The sequence below is a fragment of the Choristoneura fumiferana genome, chromosome 25, assembly GCF_025370935.1.
Source record: "Choristoneura fumiferana chromosome 25, NRCan_CFum_1, whole genome shotgun sequence".
Lineage (NCBI taxonomy): Eukaryota > Metazoa > Arthropoda > Insecta > Lepidoptera > Tortricidae > Choristoneura > Choristoneura fumiferana.
In genome coordinates, this window is record NC_133496.1 from 5,727,302 (window position 1) to 5,748,213 (window position 20,912).

Consider the following 20,912-nt stretch of genomic DNA (forward strand, 5'->3'; position numbering starts at 1 on the left):
CTCGCATCTAGGTATACGAGTACATAACACCTGATCGTAACGATGTCTATCGATATAACGGCTGCAACAGAGATTCTACACGTATGACATATATGCAGAGCCCGGAATTCTCGAAGCACTTTTGAGTTGTCATAGGGACTTCTCGTCTATCGACTTCCGATATACATATATTTTATCAATACATTATAGAACAAAACACAACACATCAAAGAAAATTAAAAGTAGAGGTAAACAACAGGCGGTCTTATCGCAGTTATCGCTAAAGAGCTATCTCTTTTAGATAACTTTTGAGTGGCTGAAAATGTTAAATAGAGATTTGCAATGAAAACAAGGAAAAGTTAATAGTTAACAATTTGACATTTAATCAGTTCAGTGTTTTAACATTTATCAATTTTATGTTGTTTACTTCGTCGTTTACTCGTAATCATAATTCGTCGCTCGGCAGGCAAAAGTACTAAAGCGACACTTCGTCAACTTTACAGGAGAGCGGTTTAAAGTTTTTTTTTTACGAAAAAAAATCATAACTTTTGAACCAGACAACCAATTTTGAAATTTCCAAAAATATATGAAACATAATTTAATAGACTATAATAAGGTCTTAATAATTCATAGCAAAATCCACTGGTTTAGGAGATAAGTGTCGCTTTAGTAAGTTGTCCCCGAGTCATCGAGCAAATGCAATCAGGCAAAAAGACTAAACGTAAAAATTTACCTCAAACGTCATATTTCAAATTAACTAATGTGATTTTACGTCTCAATAAATTTAGTATGTTTTTACTAACTACACACATTTTTTTTCTTATCAAACTGTTCGTAATGCTGATTTACCAAATCGCAAGGGAAAATATATTCCAAAGTACCTACTGAACAGAAATTATATAAATAATATTCATTAATAATAATAAATATTAATCATCTATGCTAAATTTCAATAACTTAACGTTAACTGTTACTAACACTAGACTTTTGTTAATATTATAAGGTTATTAATCACAAAGGCACCATCTGATTTCTAACTAAATGCACAAAAGGTTTTTTTTCACTATTATTTTTTGAGATATTTTTATTATTATCATGTCCTAGTATTTTTGGTGTATATACAAAGCATACGCTTAGGTTTAAGGATGAAATAATACGTAAAATACCTTAATTTATTCTGTAGGTAATAACTTTAATTAGCATTTCAACAAAAGTTTCAGAACAATTTTTTTCTATTTTATACAAATAAATCATTCATTCATTCATTCAACATTATAGTACTTATTAGTACCTAATAAGTAAGAAACCTGAGTAACAAACCGATGCGTCATGGTTGCTATAGCAACTTTAGATATATTATTGGTCTTTATAACGATTAAGAAATATAATGCACTATTGGTACAAGAACATTTGTTATATTCTCATGATCTAACTATCCGATATCATGGACTTGTAATATACCAAACTATTAATATACTAAGGGCTGTTTCACCATTCATTGATTAGTGTTAACTGGCGGTAAGGTGTGATGCCGTCTCTATTTGTTTTGTAGGAATAGACAGAGACGGCATCACATTTAAACGGCGGTTAACGCTAATCAATGGATGGTGAAACAGCCACTAACAGTACTATGGTATAATCAAATGAAACGTCGTGAGACCTTTGCTGAGATTTAAGGACTGCGCTAAGTGAGACATGGCCGTCTTCAAAATTGACCACCTAGACTGAGAAAAGCTGGCGGAAAAATGCACTGATTGGCGCAGACGTGTGTTGGAGGCCGCAAGTATTGTGATGAAGGCTTACCTGGCTCAATGCACTTGCTTGCTGACAAGAGACAGAAACGAAACCAAGGCCGTTCTGCACCAACATCCGCAGACTTCTCTTGTCAGAGATGTGGACGAACATGTCGCTCTCGCATCGGTCTAGTCAGCCACCAAAGACGTTGTGCACAGGCAACACGCCAAAATTCGTCTGGAACAGACGCGTAGGCCTGATTGATGGTATAATGTATGTGATATTATATCTAAAGTTGTTATACTGGTCATAACACACCCTGATGGCCATTCGGTTCCACCATGGAGCCGCAGCTGCATTTATGAGGCATACAAACAAAAACAGGCGGAGAGCTACTGCCACCCGCAATGAGTCGTTGTCCAAGGGCGTTCCCAAATAAGGAACAGGCAAAGCCTATAACGACGTTCGCGCTTTGACTTTTGATGCCGACTTCAGCCTGGCCGAACCCACCCAGTGGTTACACTCATAGGCCGTGCCAGAGCGTCCCTAGCCCCCTCGTCATCCCAAACTCATTGTATCTGCGGAGCCCCGTGCAGTGACGCCAGTCTCATTCGCCAGTGCATCATCCACATACGAAATGGTAACCTTTATGAGATTTAAAAATTTAAGAGATAAGGCCACCAACTCCATGTGCCGATCCGAGGAACGCTGGCAAGCCCACATCCGCTGCATGCCGCAAACCGAGACCACCGTTACATATGGCAAGGACGCTTGACTCATTGCTCATCCGCGAGGGACACGTTCAATACAGTCTCCTTTGTATCTCTCAAGTGTGACGTCAAAAGAAGAAGTTTTACCCGAACACAACCATTGGAGTGGTTTCCAAAAAATAGGTTATTTTTGGAACTGCGAAACACATTCGTAACAGAGTCAAGATGAGATGGGTATTAATACTCTTCAAACGTTCCTGGGCGAGCAAATAGACGCTTCCTGGTCTCTAGTGCACTAGAAATGGCCTCTTGGAAAATAGAAGAACCCAAGAGGGTAAAAATCGCCGTAGACAAGGTTAGAAGGAGAATGATAGACCTGGTGTAAAAAAGGTACAGGGTGGGAATGTATTTTTCACCTCGCCCAACAGAACATCCCTCTCGCCAGTATTGAACGCGTTCCTGAGATCCTACTTCAAGACGACACAGGGATTCGATTTGTGGCATTCGAACATGGCGGATGTAGACAATATCTAATTTTGCTATTTCTGTTTCTTTGGCTAGTTGAAGTATAATTTTGATAGTGTTTTATGCGGCGATTAACCTTAACAGTGAACAGTGATCACAAAATTCTATATTTCTCTCGTGTCTGACATTTTTTAATGCGCAAGTTGTGTCCACGTGGTTTCTGGAATTTTACTATCAAGTTGCAAAAACTACAACCACCGTACAACGTCCCTCTCAAAGAGAGTATACTTTGACACTGGCGAAATTGTCCTATTAATTAGGACAGAAAAGCCATATTTTAAAGAGAAGAAGAAGAAGACGACACAGTCAGGATTTCCGGGTTCCGTGACGAAAGTGCGTGTTGTGGATCGCGACCTCACACCCCCTCAGTGTGCCAAAACCCAGCTGAAAATGAGCTGGTCGAATTCCGTCTAAGCTCACGGCTGACCCATTATGGAATGACCCTAGTGCTCGCACCACATCCTCCAAGTTTACGGCAAGGCTTGAATGGACCGATCCGGCTCTCGAGGGAAAGTTAACGTACGGGACGCGGGAGGATGATTCGTACGCAAGAACACAAGCGTCTCAAGACCCGAAGGTGCTACCGAGTCATCTCACATTAAGACGCGAACGGCCCCCCACACACCGGCCTCATATACTTTGGACTCGATAGTCTTAAGGACAGAATGCGACCTGGAGGAAGCCTGCCCGTCACTACTAAATTCAACCAATTCCAATGTTCAAGTTTGGTCTCAGTTTGCGGCGTGTGGAGAATGTGGGTTTGCCAGTCTTCCTCACATCAGTACATGGAGTTATTATAGTGGCCTTGTCTCTTAAAATTAAAAATTCTCATGAAGGTTACCATTCCGTCTGTGCATGGTGCACTGGCGAGGTGGACGGCTCGACACCTAATAGCGTCGCTGCCTCGGGCTCCGCTGATATAAGGAGTTTGGGATGTCGTGGGGGCTAGAGACGCTCTGGCACTTGTGAGTGGGTGTGCCACTAGAGTGGATTTAGCCAGGCTGAAGTCGGTATCAAAAATCAAAGCGGGAGCGTGGTTATGGGCTTTGCTTGGTCCTCATTTGGGAATACTTCTGGACAACGGCTCATTGTGGGTGGCAGTAGCTCTCCGCTGCGATGCTGCGATGTTTTTTCAGCGATGTTTGTGTGCCTCATAAATGCATCTGCGGCTCCATGGTGGAAGCAAATGGCCATCAGGACTTAAGATGGTCGGTATAACAAATAACACATAATTTCACTAATATTGTGAGTGCTGTGAGTGTGTGCTATAAGTATAAAGTATTTAGTAGTATAATGTGTAGATATAATTTAGTTTTCTCTATGAAATCGTTGGAGTTGCAATTCTAACCTATCCTAGTTTTCAGGCAGTTTCGTTTCTTGATAGGGTCGCAGTTCTAACCTAACCTACTTTTTTGGCACAACACATTATTATAATAATAGTATTACGTATTCCAGATTATACCAATAATTCATTATACCCACTGAACGTTATATCGACCAATAACTAAAGTTGTTATAGCTAGCCACCGGTACGCACCCTGGCCATTTCACTCGTTGAGTTCTCGTCGGTGTTCAGGAAAATTTCCGCGCCGCTACGCTCTCTTTGACATACTGAAGAGGGCTTTAATATCCGCCAACATCCTCTGCGTTCTGGAGCCTCCGGTCCTCTGTCGAACCGACAGCAAAAAGCCAGATGGCTTAATTTTAGTGCCATGGCAGAACGGGAAGTGTTTGCTGTCGGACGTTACGTGCGTCAGTACTTTCGCCGCCTTGCACCTCAGCTGAACACTCCGCGGCAATCCGCGGTGGATTTTGCGGTCAAAAACGGGAGAATTATTCGGCTATTGTTTACATTCGGGAAGTGGGACGTCGAATTACGGGAAGGGTCTCACGCCCGCGCGGGTTCGTACCCTGGTGCAAAGATTGTCTATCGCCATTCAACGTGGTAAAGCGGCCAGTTTGATGGCTACCTTTGCGCCAGGATAATTCGAGGGGCCTACTGGACTAAACTTAAGCTATTTATGTAACATTCATCATCCCAGCCTATATACGTCCCACTGCTGGGCACAGGCCTCCTTTCAGAACAAGAGGGCTTGGGCCATAGTTCCCACGCGGGCCCAGTGCGGATTGGGAACTTCACACGCACCATTGAATTGCTTCGCAGTTTGTGCAGGTTTCCTCACGATGTTTTCCTTCACCGCAAAGCTCGTGGTAAATTTCAAATGTGATTCCGCACATGAATTTCGAAAAACTCAGAGGTGCGAGCCGGGGTTTGAACCCACGACCCTCTGCTTGAGAGGCGATAGGTCAAACCACTAGGCCACCACGGCTTTTTTTATGTAACATTAATAAAAACAAATTAAAACTTCTTACTCTAAATTTCAAATAGGGCCGAATATCATCTTTATTTGATGCAAACAGAACCGTAGCGATCAAATTATAATTTTTGAATTTTGAAATAGATTTACTATTGAGGTGACTGGTAGAGATCCCTTAAAGGGATAAGTCCGCCTTTGCACAAGTATTTCAAAGTTTGTCAATTGTGTTGTGTTTCTTTCTTTTGTACAATAAAGAGTTTACAGACATACATACTATTTTCTTTTATCCTTTGGCAACATAAAAAGAACTAAGTTTTAAGGAATAATACTCATTATAATTTATAAATTAAGTTATAAATCTTAAGAAAACATGATGTTTCTATATACCAAACATCGAATTGCAATGATATTTTACTACGTATATATACTAAACGCTTTATGGTAATGACTAATTTCACCAAATCTATAATATTTCGTGAAGTTTTTTTGCTAATCCTATTTGAATTGTATGCTTTTGTATATGTTAAAATGGCTAAAATGCCAAACGTATGTTTTAGTTTTTAAGAACAAATAGCTAAATTCTTATAAATGAATTCTTATCAATACAATCAAACGACTAAAGGTGTATAAAACTTCAACTCAAAGGAGGGCATAATTACTAAAGTGACAAAGGTATTTTCTTTTTTTTTGCACAAAATACTAAACGTCCAACATTTGTAAACTAGAAAAATGGCAAAAGACTGAACGACAGTAAATCTTAAAATGGCAAAAAGGTAACAGTACTAAAATGAAATTATGAAAGTGAAGCTGCATTAAGTGATTTGCTTCGCAAATTTAAGCGTTTTTTGAAAGACTAAAGCGCCAAAAAAAAGTTAAATTTTGCTCCAATCACTTTGAAACCTAGACAGTTTGATGCAGAAAAATTCGCTGATTCTGGTGATATGTATAACTCATTTTAGCCCAAAGTGTCGCTTTAGTACTTTTGCCTGCCGAGCGACGAATTTTACATATTGTATTCTGTATTTATCGATATACAATGTATATTGGAAGTCGATAAACAAGAATTCCCTCATCCCAGCCTATATACGTCCCACTGCAGGGCACAGGCCTCCTCTCAGAATGATAGGGCTTGGGCAGTAGTTCCCACGCGGGCCCAGTGCGGATTGGGAACTTCACACACACCATTGAATTGCTTCGCAGGTTTGTGCAGGTTTCCTCGCGATGTTTTCCTTCACCGTAAAGCTCGTGCTAAATTTCAAATGTAATTCCGCACATGAATTTCGAAAAACTCAGAGGTGCGAGCCGGGGTTTGAACCCACGATCCTCTGCTTGAGAGGCCATAGGTCAAACCACTCGGCCACCACGGTACAGAAAGTACGAGAATTCCGGCTCTGCAAATATGTCTTAAGTAAATTATAGATAAGTAGGTTAGCCTCTTGGCTCTGCAAGATACATCGACCAAGTCCCCAGACGTGGTAAAAGTTGCCAAATTAAGAGTGCATTGACTTCGGCCACGGCTTTGACCTTCCCAGGCCCACTTGTGGAGAAAGTGGCGCATCCATCATGTGGAGATGTGGAGAAACTCTGCCCTTACTTGTCATGCTAATTTAGCTTATGATGGCTCTGATTGATTTGTTATTGAAAAGTTACTTTAGTTTCCCATCATCATCATTATAATCAGCCGTAGGACGTCCACTGTTGGACATTAGACTACCTCCAGTTGCTTCGGTTGGATGGAAGCGGACTGTATCTACCATGGACCTGCAGCTTTAACCAGCTTTAAAGCTGAGTTTGGACTTGCAAGAAAAATCGTGCAAGTTGCATTACATTGCGGCGCTCGATTGGCCACTACAAACTCGTTGGCTTTACGGCCTCGCAATGTAATGCAACTTGCACGATTTATGTTGCAAGTCTAAACTCGGCTTAACATCTCTTGCTTATAACAAGACTGAAATTTCTAATTGCTACACAATAGAGAAACCTATGCTCGGGAGTTTTGCACGACAGAGTCCAGAATAGGAAATTTGTCGAAGAACTAAGATCATCGACATTGCTCGAATAAATTACAAGTTGAGTGCGGACCACGCCACATCACTCGAAGAAAAGATAATTTGTTGAGGAAGAAAGGTTCTACAGGAGCAACCACGAAGGCGAATCGGGTGTACTGCCGTTTCGGCAAAATATTTTTCCCCAAATTTCACTTCCCAAAAAACTTATCGCAGTAGTTACATTTCCCAAACGAATCTTTAGCCTATTTACATTTCGCATTTTATTAATTTGGTCAAATTCTCATTTAGCATAATTTTACTTTGTCAAATTTTATTACGACAAACGTTTATTAAGCAAACCTTTTCTTTTGGCTAATATGTATTCCAAAAAAATAATTGTTCAAAATGACATTCCACACAAACCAACCACAGAAACAGAAACAACTGCTACCAGAAAAGTAGGTTAGATTAAAAAAATATTAACTGTAAAATTGCGATAAGTTTTTTTGGCAAATGTTTTTTTGCCAAATGATAGGTAATTTGAGTAAAATATTTTGGGATGTGATACTTTGGGAACAGTTTTTGCCCATACATAAGTAATCCAGGCGAAGCGATATGGCAGGCCTCCCACTATGTGAACTAGAGATGCACCGGGTAGGATCCGGTACCCGGCAGTTTCGGCACTTTTTCAGGATCCGGCCGGATACGGATTATGATAAAAATAAAAAAAATAAACCAACTATTTTCATAGGAAAATGTTTATCAAACTTTGTTTAAATCAACTTATAGTTTTACCAAATATTAGTATTAAATTAAGTCCTTATTTCTCATTCATTAATCATTATTATAGTAACTACTTAGTCATTGAGATACATTTATTTAAGTATTAATTTGTTAAATTTTTAATCTCAAGTGAATCAATAATCAAACTTCAAATTCGGCAGATCGTGTTGTAAACACTCTCTGTCTCACCCCGCATCGCTCAGCACTTCCGAGCGGTGGATTTTAAAAGCATTTTAATGCCGTACCCGGCAAAACCAGGATCCGGCCCATCTCTAATGTGAACTTACAATATCGCGAGGGTTACCTACCTACGGGCAACCAGTGGGTGCAAGTGGCGAGTTTTCGTTCAAATTCAAATCATTTATTCAGTAAATAAGCCGCAATGGGCACTTTTGCACGTCATTTTTTAAACTACCAGCGCTTTCGGAAAGACCATCATTGCCAAGAAGAATGCGCCGCAAGAAACTTGGCACAGTCATTTTGACCAAGCCAACAAACTTTTTAATTTTAAATATAGCGCCATCTAGAACTACAACACGGTACTACTGCCTGAGCAAAAATATAAGAAGTATCGTTTCTAATAGTTGTCAGGAGTACCTCAGAGAGGACGCTGTAATGACTGTTTTATCGACAAACTTTGACAGCTGACAACATTTGACGTTTGACGTCAACAATAATGTTGCTGTATTATTAACAAATTCGCATGTGGTAGTTATCTAATATTTATCTCAGACCAAAATAGGCGATTAAATATGGATAACTGAGACTAATGATTATATCATGTAGATAGGTATAAAACATCAACGTAGTTTTCAGTTGTTGTGTAGTGTTATAATACTTTTTATAAATGGGTAAATCGACACCTGAAAATTCAAATGAGTCAATTCACAGTTCCTCAAGCGGATTTAAATACCTAAGCAACTTCTTTCAAATTGTATCAATTCGAGAAGTTACTATCGGAGCTGATTACTGTTATATCGGATCTGGATTCAGTGAATCAAATCACTGCTCGCTCAGTCTAAATAACCATTCAAACCCTTGCCTATATCTTTCAAATGCCTTACCTACCTAACCATAACTCCATAGCTCCTATCAACTGCTATTTTTATATGTTTAATGTACTATAAAGAGTTAATATACAATGCAATGCATAAATTTACCTCACAAAACTGTGCCAGTCTTGAATTAGACCAACCTTCAAAATTGTTTCGAACTTTCGAAGGTCGGTTAAATGATACAATATAATTTGCTTGAGATGTCATTTTATTTTATTTTTGACATAAAATAAGCGAATTTAAGACATCTATTTGAAGGAATTTTGGTTTAAGTTGGGTTTTAACATTTTTATCCTGTTTATAAGTTAACAGAATTATAGCTAACCATAGTTGCCATGGCGTTAAAAACTACGTTTATCTTTGCCCGTCACAATTATTTAAAAAAACGTAGTGTCATCTATCACCCTGTTAGTGTTAGGATTAAGCGGTTTAGTTACATAACGTTTATTTACGATGAAGGTAATCCTGCCGTGAAGCAGCAGTGCTTGCATTGTTGTGTTTCGGTGTGGAGAGTAAGACAGCCGGTGAAATTACTGACACGTGAGGTATCCCATCTTAGGCATCTAAGTTGGCAACACGTCTGCAATACCCCTGGTGTTGCAGATGTTTATGGGTGGTGGTGATCTCTTACCATCAGGAGACCCACTTGCTCGTTTTCCATCCAGTCGAATAAAATAAAAAAGTCAAACGTTATTTTGCAAATATACACACAATCTTTTAGTATTTTTTACTTAAATGTTATATAATGTTTTTTTAATAAACCTATTCTTCGAAATGGTTTTGGAATTAGACTACATTGTAAAAAAAGTGATCAATGCCAATTAAGACAAATACTTTTAAGTAGCAAAAGAAATAATCAAGAAATACAAATTTTCTTTTTAATAGCTTTATGTAATACGAAGCAGTAAAATAAAATGAAAAAAATAAAATGAGAAAAAAAAATACAAAATAAATGTTAATAAAATGAGTTAATATATTGGTGCTCTACTACAGGGTTTTATGTTTCAGAAATATTTTATTTTAGTTTAAGATCCTATGTACCCATGAAAATGAATGCCTTGAAAAAATCATCAATATAATCTAAAAAAAAATAGCAAGATACGTGTGAATTAAGTTTGCATTCCATTTCTTTCTAGAACTAACCTAACCAACAAAAACTTGGAAAATATTTATCAAAAACCCCCGACTTTGTCACTTCAAAGTTCAATATCTCAAAAACGACCGAACCAATTTTGAAAAAACATGTCTTAGAACTATCGCTAGCATATGAAACAATATAGTTGTTGTTGTTTCTTTAAAGAAATATGGCTCTGTCCATTGGAGGACAGTTTTGCCAGTGTCTAGTAGTTTTTGCCGTTGTACGGTAAAAAAATTCTAGAAAACGAAATATGAGAGGTAATGGTGGATAAACGATATAGTTATATTTGTATTTGGACAAATAAAAAAAAATGCGCGCGCGTTCATTGCCTGTTCTAAAATGGGAGATTTCGTGACTTTAGTCTGACAACACCGGCTAACGAAGCGGCTGCGGCTGCCTGTCATGTCAATTCGATTTTGACATGTGTCCGTGAGTTCTGAGTTAGCCGAATTTGCTCGTTTAGTCTAGAAAAATGCAACAAATAAAATTCCAACTAACACAATACTTCTTAGTAGCCCTATTTTTTACTCCTATCCTAGCAGAATGGAATACTCGGGACTACGTGAGACGAGAGCACTCTCTTACCAAACCGTACCAGGGTGAGTGACCTGTGACTATTGACTTGCTCTTGCAGTGAATATAATGCAATAAATACGTTTATTTGTTAATTCCAGGAAGTGGAATGTCGGTGCCTTATTGGGACTTCTTAGGTAGCACGATAGTTACAACAAATTACGTTCGTTTAACATCCGATTTGCAGTCCAAGTCGGGGGCTATTTGGAACACCGTGGTGAGTATTGCGTACGTAAATGTGCATACCACGATAACGAGGAATAAGGACATAAACCACTGTATGTATTAAACTAAGTGCCAGGCTGCACCATTTGCTCTTTTATGAGTACTTTATGTAGTATTACTAAGGGCTAGTTTGGCTTGGAACCTCACTTTGTTTATCGGTCGTAATTAAGATCTATGGAATGAGTTTTTGAAGGCTATCGCCTCATATACTTTGAATGTGTATTTTGTATGTTTGAATGTGAAAGTAAATAATATTATAATTATATTTATGTCTGAGTGTTTACCATCAAATGACTCAACAATGTATAGTTTGGCAGCATTCCAGATATCTTGGCAACAATTGTCTTTTAATAGCATTATAATGCAACATAGTTGAATAAAATATATGAGGAGAATTTCCTAGACAATATAGATAGCCAAAATGTTTCCTTCCTCTTTGTTAGCAAAAAAATCACTCCAAGCATTTTTTGAATGTAAATTATACTGTTATAAACTATTTTGTGCTAAAAATAAAAATCTATTGGGTATTTTTTTGGCATGAAAGATTAACAAATTTCCATATATCCTCGCAAACTTTTGTTTGAACTTTCAATTGCACAGATAAGGGGTGGTCATTTATAGAGCATCCAAAACTGGTTTTCAAAGTATTAATAAATGAATATCACGGGAAAATTGACAACATTGACAGCCCTGGTGGCCTAGTGGTTTGACCTATGGCCTTCAAGCAGAGGACCATGGGTTCAAACCCTGGCTTGCATCTCTGAGTTTTCGAAATTTGTGTGCGAAATAACATTTGAAATTTACCACAAGCTTTACGGCAAAGGGAAACATTGTGAGAAAACCTGGACAAACCTGCGAAGCAATTCAATGGTGTGTGTGAAGTTCCCAATCCAAACTGGGACCATGTGGGAAGTACGGCCCAAGCCCTTTCAGTCTAAGATGAGGCCTGTGCCCAGCAGTAATATTTGACACAGTCTTAAAGTGGCAACAGATAACTAGACTTATACTATATGAGTACTATAGCTATTAAACACCAAAGCTTCTAGACCAAAGAGACATTCATTTTTTTGCACATAATCTGCTTCAACTGAGGTTCAAACATAAGACCTCAAGCTTTGTAATCAAATCAAGCTCCGTAATCACCTAAATATCCAGTTTTACTAATTTCACAATTTAAAGTTTGTCTTAACCAACTTATTTACTCTTTTAATTAAAGGCCTTGTTGATCATCAATCACAATAAAAATGATCATTATACCAGGCAAGGCCATGGAAGATAACATCTACATTTAAGTAAAGTAAATCATTCATCGTAAATTTACTTCAATTTGAAGTGTTTTTTTTTTTCGTGGAAAAAGTATGAAATCAAATCGTAATTTATTTAAAAGGCCATCAATTAACAATTTGCACTAAGTTCAGTCAAGTGAAAAGATAACAACATGTACAAAGATACACAAAAATGTGTACACAACTTTATGCACTTAACGTTAAGGTTGTGTATACATATTTTTGTAACTTTGGCCTTGTCAATATCTTTGTACTAGACTACAAAAATTATCAAACTCAAATATTCTTTTTAAACTTGTTTAGTAGTCAGAAAGGGATAGATGCTGTATGTTCATAATACAAAGACGTGTGAGAGAGAAGACATTTATTACCTGCATATTGATACATAGATAAACATATTAGGAGACAGTAACAGACGGACACAGTACAGAAATACTTTTGCGTTTATAACACATAATACAGTCCAGTTCACAAACTGTGAGCATAAATTTGATCAAAAATATCTGAACACAACTCTATTCTTAACGGCGTAGAAGCATTTTCAGATATTTTTGATCAAATTTTTGCTCACAAGAGTCACAAGTTTATGAACTCCGCTGTACATATGAATATGACTCTCCCTATATAAGAACTGTGTAAGTGTGTACTGTATAATATCTTTTTGTGTAACATTTTTTAACATCAATTACTCCATTTTTAACCTTGATCTGTTTAAACTGTGTTTCGTTCGTTTCATTCGGACACCTTGGTCAAGGTCCGTATCTTTTCAATGCTAAATAGTTTTGTTATTTAAGGCAAATTAAGCCTTCTGTTCAAAACGAGTAGGTGCGTTTTTCTTCAATATTTTCGTAGACTGGAGCTAATTTGTTATCACCTTATGTTACCATTTTAAGTTCTTATTTATTAATTATTAACTAGCTTTTGTCCGCGTGGTATTCGGTTATCGCGCGCTGTTCCCCGGGAACTGTGCATTTTCCTGGATAAAAAGTAGGTAGCCTATGTGACTCTCTGCTCCATTAACTATTCCAAGCCAAAATCACGTCGATCCGTCGCTCCGATTCGACGTGCAAAGACGGTCAAACATACAAACACACTATTTCGCATTTATAATATTAGTGTAGATACAGCTGTTGAATTAAGATTCCGTGATCGCACTGAATTCGCGTGGAAATTATCAAAAATTACTTAGTGATCGTTGTGAGCGTTGGCAGGCCTCCCACCAGGTGGACTGACGACATCGTGAGAGTAGCGGGAAACAGTGGAAGCAAGTGGCGAGTTGTCGTTCATTGTGGCGTTCTAAGGGGAGGCCTTTGTCCAGCAGTGGACGTCTTCCGGCTGATGATGATGATGATGATGATGATGACTTAGTGATCTTTATTGACGTTGCATTATTAAAAAAGAGTGCCAAATTTCATGACTATAGAGAGAGATTTCGAGATCTTATCAAGATCCCGTGGGAATATCGAGATAAAAAGCAGCCTATGTGTTATTCCAGAAGTAACACGTAGGTACACACTTTGATACTTCAGCAAGAGAAAAACATTAAGGGGATTGTTTGCTGGAAAACTATCTGCAAAATTGTAAGCTAGTATGTACGATGATCAATTGATCATATAAAAAAATTCTGATCACATTGCTTGATTGTTCCATCTTCATACAGCCTATGTTTTATTAGTCTAATATATTGTGTCCTTTGGACAGACACAGTCCGCACCTCCGCTCCGCATCGGGTTGCCATACGTCAGGATTTGTCCGAACATGTCCGGATTTTTGATCCTTTGTCAGGAATTTAGGATTGCGGCCGAACTTGCCAAGTGTCCAGACTTTTACAAATTACCCCATTGATAAAAAAATGAAATATTTGTTTTCATGATACATTTAAATATACACCGTTTTTTATGAGCACATAGGATAAATTACAGCTAAAGAGATCTCAATCAATTATTTGCTTAAAACTAGTTACAATCTAATTTTGTTATATGGTTTCAATTATTAATCAAATGTTGAAGACCAAAAAGTTGCACACCTTAACGCATGTATGAGTTAGAATTAGGTACTTACCATTATTTTTTTCCATTGTGGCACAAAAATTATTAATCTTACCTACATTTGTATCGCTAATTTTCGTGTCACAATGGAAGCGTCGTGGCGCAGCGCCACGCCGGCACGTCCTTCAACCTATGTCAAATCTCTGTTACAAGAAATGTCACGACTTTTAGGGTGATGTCAGGTTTTTTGTCAGGACTTTTAATTTTTTCATATGGAAACCCTAGCTCCGCCTTACCCCCTCGCTCCGCTCGAGTGGACAGCCTTATTCTTCCACGGGGCAAAGCCGCGGGATATAGCTAGTTTACTGTAGATAAGCTATCTAAATAAATAAATAGTCATTGTTAGTAGTACACCCTTATAAGTAAACTAAATGTAGTTATTGAATCACTCCTTTGTAGTCTTTGTACCAATCATGCAGTGAGTAATCTATTTTGATAGGAACTGCTCGTTGCTCATTCTTATTGTTTCCGTATGCTTTGTTTGATTTCTGTTTGACAATTAACCTTTATTAAACCATATGACACACATAATAGGTCCTGTACAACAAGACACGCCTCCTACAGCTATAATAATAATAAGAAGGGCTTTTATTCCGAATTCTCTACAACTTCAACAGTACCTACATGTTTAAATGTTCTATTGTATATTAAGTGCCGAATTCAGCGTGCCTCTTGGCATAGGCCTCCTCCAGCTCTCTCCCTCCACGAGCTCTATCTTCTGCTACCCTAGTCCAGTAAGGTCCCAATGTTAGGCGGATATCGTCTCTCCATCTTGTTTTTGGGCGCCCCTTTCTTCTACACTCCTCTCTTTGGTACCATAAAGTTACTTGTTCCTTGTTACAGCTACCTATATACTTATTCCAGCTGGCTCCCTGGTAACATTTTACCCGTTCCACAGCTGTAATGAGCTAAAAAACTTTTGTACTTTCATATTTAGATTACCATCAGGCTTTATAAATAACTAGCAGTTACAGTCCGCGTAGAATTCGTTATCACTATCCCGCGGGAACTATGTAATTTTCCGGGATAAAAACTATCCTATGTCCTTCTCTGGGACTCAAACTACCTATATACACTGTATGTATACCTAATTTCATCTAAATCGGTTCAATGCTTTAGGCGTGATGAAGTAACAAACAGACTTACTTACAAGCTCTCGCGTTTTGTAATAGGTACGGTGGGCATGTGGCGGCTACGTATCGACGATCGAACGCTTGATTTACGTCTTCGAATAGTTAACGAATGTTTTGTGAAAACGCCACACTAGAGGCTCTGACTGAGATCATTAATGACTAGCGTTTACCCGCCGCTTCGCACGCGTGAACCAGTAGTCTCAGGGATTTCGCTAAAATACTGTAGTAATTCCATAAGGAAATGCGCACTGAATTTCATTCCTAGGGATTCAAATTTTGGTATTTTATCCGGACGGAATTTTGGGATAAAAAGTAGCCAATGCCTAGCAGGCAACGAGTGTTTTCTGTTACGTTTATAATTGTTTTGCGACGCTCCTGGAAAAGCGCTGCGGTGCAGTTTGGGAACTCCTGTGCAAGGGCGTAGCGAAGTACCGCCATCACCATTTATTGTCTAACTCAGGAATCGCACTCGTTTTCACCGCTTCTTTCTGACACACGGTATAGGATGGAGGTAGAAAGAGATGGTATATGCGATCGCGAACGCCCGAACGAAACGTAAAAAATAGGTACGGCTTCTGAATTTCACTTTTTTTTCAGCCCTGCTACACAAGAAACTGGGAAGTCCAAGTTCAATTCAAGGTCCATGGTAGGGGCAAGGATCTATATGGAGATGGCTTTGCTATCTGGTACGTCAAGGATCGGATGCAGTACGGGCCGGTGTTCGGCAGCAAGGATTATTACCAGGGTCTGGCTATTATATTGGACACGTATAGCAATCATAATGGCGCCCATAATGTAAGTAAAATAAAAAACTGTTTATTTCAATATATGTATGTAATGATACGAGTATATACGACGACCACAGAGCTAGCCTAGATCCTCAGAATAGTTGCACTTTTTCAACCTCGACCCAAAGCTTTGGGCTTATAAGTAGTAAATTTTATTTTACCTCTTTATCAATATTCCCAGATCTCAAAACATCTTGGTCTCAAAATACCTAAATTGCAGAATGCCTAATTTTTTTCTTAAAACACCGGCACCTTAATATGGCCGAATTTCAAAATACCTTAGTCTCATAATGCCTGAACTTCAAAACACTTTCATGGCAGAACAGCATATGCTTAAAACAACCAATGTCAAAATACCTAAATTTGTATTACACTGAGATGGTCAATTTTTACATAAAATAAAATAAAAATTGATAAGAATAAGATCTTCTCCTTTTTCTGCCGCGACGGTAATCTTTTAGCAAAAAAAGGTTTGAGCTATTTTAATATTTTGTCATTTCGGTCATTGAAGGAATTGTGCATTTAAATCTTTAGGTATTTAGAGAATGTACATGACATGTTATTATTCTTGAGTGTAATACCTAGTAATGTATTTCGCGAATTTTCATTCAATGTGACGTTCAGTATAATGAATTTCGTTCATTTTAAGAATGAGACAATTTGACATTTAGGTATTATGAGCCCATGGTAATTTAATATTAAAATTATGAATAAGGTATTATGAAATTTAGTGGTTTTAAGCCCAAAGCGACCCCAAAAACAATAAAGAAAGAAAGAAGAAAATAATTTATTTATAACAGCAGTGACACATTACACAGGTTAGGAAAAATAACAATAAGAAGTGTTGCCGCTATAAAAAGGTCCCGGCTCAGCATATGCAAATGCAAAATGTTTAAGTTTTAAGTTATCATGTTTTATTCCGATTTGTTTTCCAGCATCAGCACCCATACATTTCGGCGACCGTCAACAACGGTAGCTTACACTACGACCACGACCGCGACGGCACTCACACGCAGTTGGCCGGCTGTGAGGCGAAGTTCCGGAACTTTAACCACGACACACATTTGAGCATCATCTATAAAGACGACACTCTTATTGGTAAGTGTTGTATCTTACATCCGCCAGCGACAATTTAAGAGCTACGCTCTGCTCGGTGGAGTAATCGCCACTCCACACAGTTTTTGGACAGCTGTTTGACTTCTTGATACAATATGAACATGGCAACCTAATGTCTCCTTCACCTGGTCAAAATAGGCAATCTTGGCCTTCCTCTGCCTCTTCTTCTTTGTGAAAAATGCATCTTGGACGATACTCTTCTTGGTAAGTGTTGTCTCTTACATTCACCAGCGACAACGATACTCTGGTCTAGTTTTTTTCTCTTCTTAAATTTAAGAGCTTTGCTTTTGTAAGTGAAGTAACCGTCACTCCGCTCGGTCTTCGGCCATCTTTTTGATTTCCTGATCCGATACGACACTCTCCTTCACCTGATCAAAATAGGTCAATCTTGGCCTTCCCCTGCCTCGTTTTCCATTTTTTTCATGGTGTATAAAATTGACTTTTTTCTAACACCGACAAGCTTTGTCAAGAGAATCAAAGCGACGACACTCTTGTGTAGCAAGCAATATGCAAGACCAAGTTCTAGAACTATTACTACGTACGACACTTACCAGAGCATTATTTAAGCATTTCTGTGGACAGTAGCTCACCAGGTGACCAACCCTGTGCAATCAACCAGTAAATTTTGTTGGTATCACTGACTAGTGACGCTCAGCTTACGTCATGGCATCCCAGTGAATCATAACCCTAGAAAATTCCATTGGTTTCCGTCGTGGTACCACAAGGAATAACCATAACCCTTCTTTCAGTACAAACGGATTTCGAAGGCAAGAACGCGTGGAAGGAATGCCTCCGTGTGGAAAATGTGCTTCTGCCCACTGGCTACTTCTTCGGTGCTTCTGCGACCACCGGCGACCTTAGTGACAACCATGACATCATCGCTATCAAGATGTACGAGTTGGATCTGCTAGAAACGGTGAGTTGGGTTTGAGAATTATACTAGGGTTGCTGAGGTCTTCTTAGCGGAGGCGGAGTCGGATGTGGGGGCGAAGAGCTTAATTTCCGCAGAGGTGGAGATTAACGGAGCCGGAGGCGGAGGTTAAAACAGGAGTGGAAATAATTTTGTGACTTATCATTGTCAAAGTAATTAAATGTCAAAAATTACAAAAAAGTGGGAATATAGTGATTTGTGGACAGACCCTGGACGCCCCTGGCCCGCTTTGCCCCTGTCCTTGTTGATCTGGACGGCTAAGCATAGGAATTTCATGAACAATCTGACCATTTTCAAATCTAGGGTGAATGCGCATTTACTAGTTTGCGGCCTAAGACGGCACACACTTTAGTGTGTGCCGTCTTAGGCCGCATCTTCGCTCACGATCATGTCAGATTCTGGTGAAACACACAGTATTTCACGCTAAAAAATGTTTTCAATAGTTTTGACCACAATTTCATGCTGAAAAACCATTTTTCGTAAGACATAGCTGTATCGTTTTCTTACAGCAAGACAAAGACGAGGACCGCTCCCACATAATACCATCAGCACAGACCTTTGAAGCCCCCAGGGAGCGGGTTGAGGACGTCAAACCAGCCATGTCCGGAGTCAAGACCTTCCTCTGGATGATGTTCGTCGCCATTGTCATTATAGTCCTAGTTGTACTTGGCATCATGTGGTACCAGAAGAAGCAGGAACACTCGAGAAAGAGGCTGTACTGATCTAGAAAGTGGTGAGGGTGAGAATCTTGGTTTGTTTTTAAAATAGGAATGTGGAGTCACAGCTTTTTTAACGCTTATGGAACAGGGAGCAAGTAAATTGGTTAACCGTTGTTGACTAGGTGCACCTGCCCTAATGCTTCTCTTCCTACTGTTAAGGCCCTCTGCTAGAGAGGAACTGTTGCGCTCGTTCATACAAGGGGATATATCCGACGCGCACTCCAAAGAGATACTCGAAAATAGGGGAATCGATAAAGTATCGTCAGATCCTTTTCAAGCGTACACTTTTATGATCAATCTTCAATTGTCAAGTATAATTGTGTACAAGTCGTCCACAGACCTACCAATTCTGTTCTCTGCTACAATATAATCCGGGTTCATCGTCGCACACACGCCAACCGGCTAGAACGTTCTGATCGGCGATGCAGTAGATTGCTTGCTGACCGGATATTCTTGCCGACCCGGGTCGGTAGGTATGTGACGAATGATACATTTTGTATTGCTTTCTTACCTTCTGATTTGATTATTTTCTGTTTTATTCTAGTTCAAAACGAAATCAGTAGGTCTGTGACCGGTCTAAGTGTTGGCTTTGACGATGGAAACCATAAGAACTATTGGGTTTTTCTTTAAACGTCCTTATACTTTAGCACAGGCTCCTTTGTTTTTCATTTTCAGTAACCAAGAATCATTCAAAAGTCTTTTGAGTAAATTTAAAACAAAAATCAGGTATTTTGAGCCCCTTGTTAGCCTAATTCGTAGCTTCTCTGCCAATTGTCAGATTAATATTTTTTATTGTTAAAGACTAAAGCAAATACTTGCACAGTTGAGCAAACTGTTCATATAATTAATAACAACTTTGTTGACACAAGTATCGCAGTTGAATTGACTTTTGTGAGGATGGATCAGAAATAAAAAACAACAACAACTTCTGTTGTGTTGAGTAACAGTGACAAATTAAAACGGTGGTTGTGGTTTGTTAATCTAACTACTGATAGCATGGTGTACGGTTATGTTACTCTAAAGAGAAGCTCTGGTTGAGTTCGAAACGCGTCAGTGTGATTTGTGTGTGTTCTTACAGTGTGGAGGTGGAGGAACTGCATGAACACGCATATTTTGCATAAGCTTGGCTATCGTAAGGTCGCGGGTGAGCAAGGAAATTCTTTTAGTTGGTGAATTCGGCCCATATGAAAAACATAAAAATGTTGGCTCTCAACGAATACCAACTATATGCACTTATAGCGAAATAGCAATGTGCCACAATGCATCATTGCACTAATAAAATCTGGACCGGGGTAATCCCAATGGTCAAAGTTACTCTTCAGGGTCAAAGTAACCCGACCTTACGATACTTATAATAATAATGTTGTAATCTGTCAACTTTTGATGATAAAAGTCAAGTTTGTTTATTTGCCAAAAAACTAATCTACCAATTTACTAATATAGGTACTTGGTTATCAACTTTCCCGTACTAACTCTGATTTCATTGAACTTTCATCATCATCCCAGCCTATATACGTCCCACTGCTGGGCACAGGCCTCCTTTCAGAACAAGAGGGCTTGGGCCATAGTTTAGCCAAAACATTGAACCTTATTGACACTTATTTATCAAACAACTTTTTTTGTAGAGGAACCATACGGCCAACGCCGTATAAAACCAACAATGAAATCCCTTGGATATCGGTGGCTCGCGTGTGGATTGTTCGGCGCCGCATTCGAAAATTAAAATGATCTGGTGTAAACATTCCTTTTTTGAATTTCAAACTTGAAAATTGTTTTTATTTATTATTATTTAACGTGCTACTATAGTGATGCTGTCAACGAAAATACAAAAATTGTTATAGATAATTTTAAACGATATTGACA

At 38.7% G+C, this 20,912-nt stretch overlaps 1 protein-coding gene across 2 annotated transcripts; it reads left to right on the forward strand.

Annotated features, from left to right (window-relative positions):
* Nucleotides 1–10,627: 10,627 nt before the first annotated feature.
* Nucleotides 10,628–20,912, forward strand: LOC141442488 (vesicular integral-membrane protein VIP36-like; the record flags this gene model as incomplete). Of its 2 annotated transcripts, none has more annotated exon segments than XM_074107506.1 (7): nt 10,628–10,829; nt 10,905–11,020; nt 16,093–16,290; nt 17,219–17,381; nt 18,149–18,315; nt 18,840–19,069; nt 20,675–20,912. In XM_074107506.1, coding segments are annotated over 6 exon segments (984 nt in total). In that variant the 5' UTR covers nt 10,628–10,702.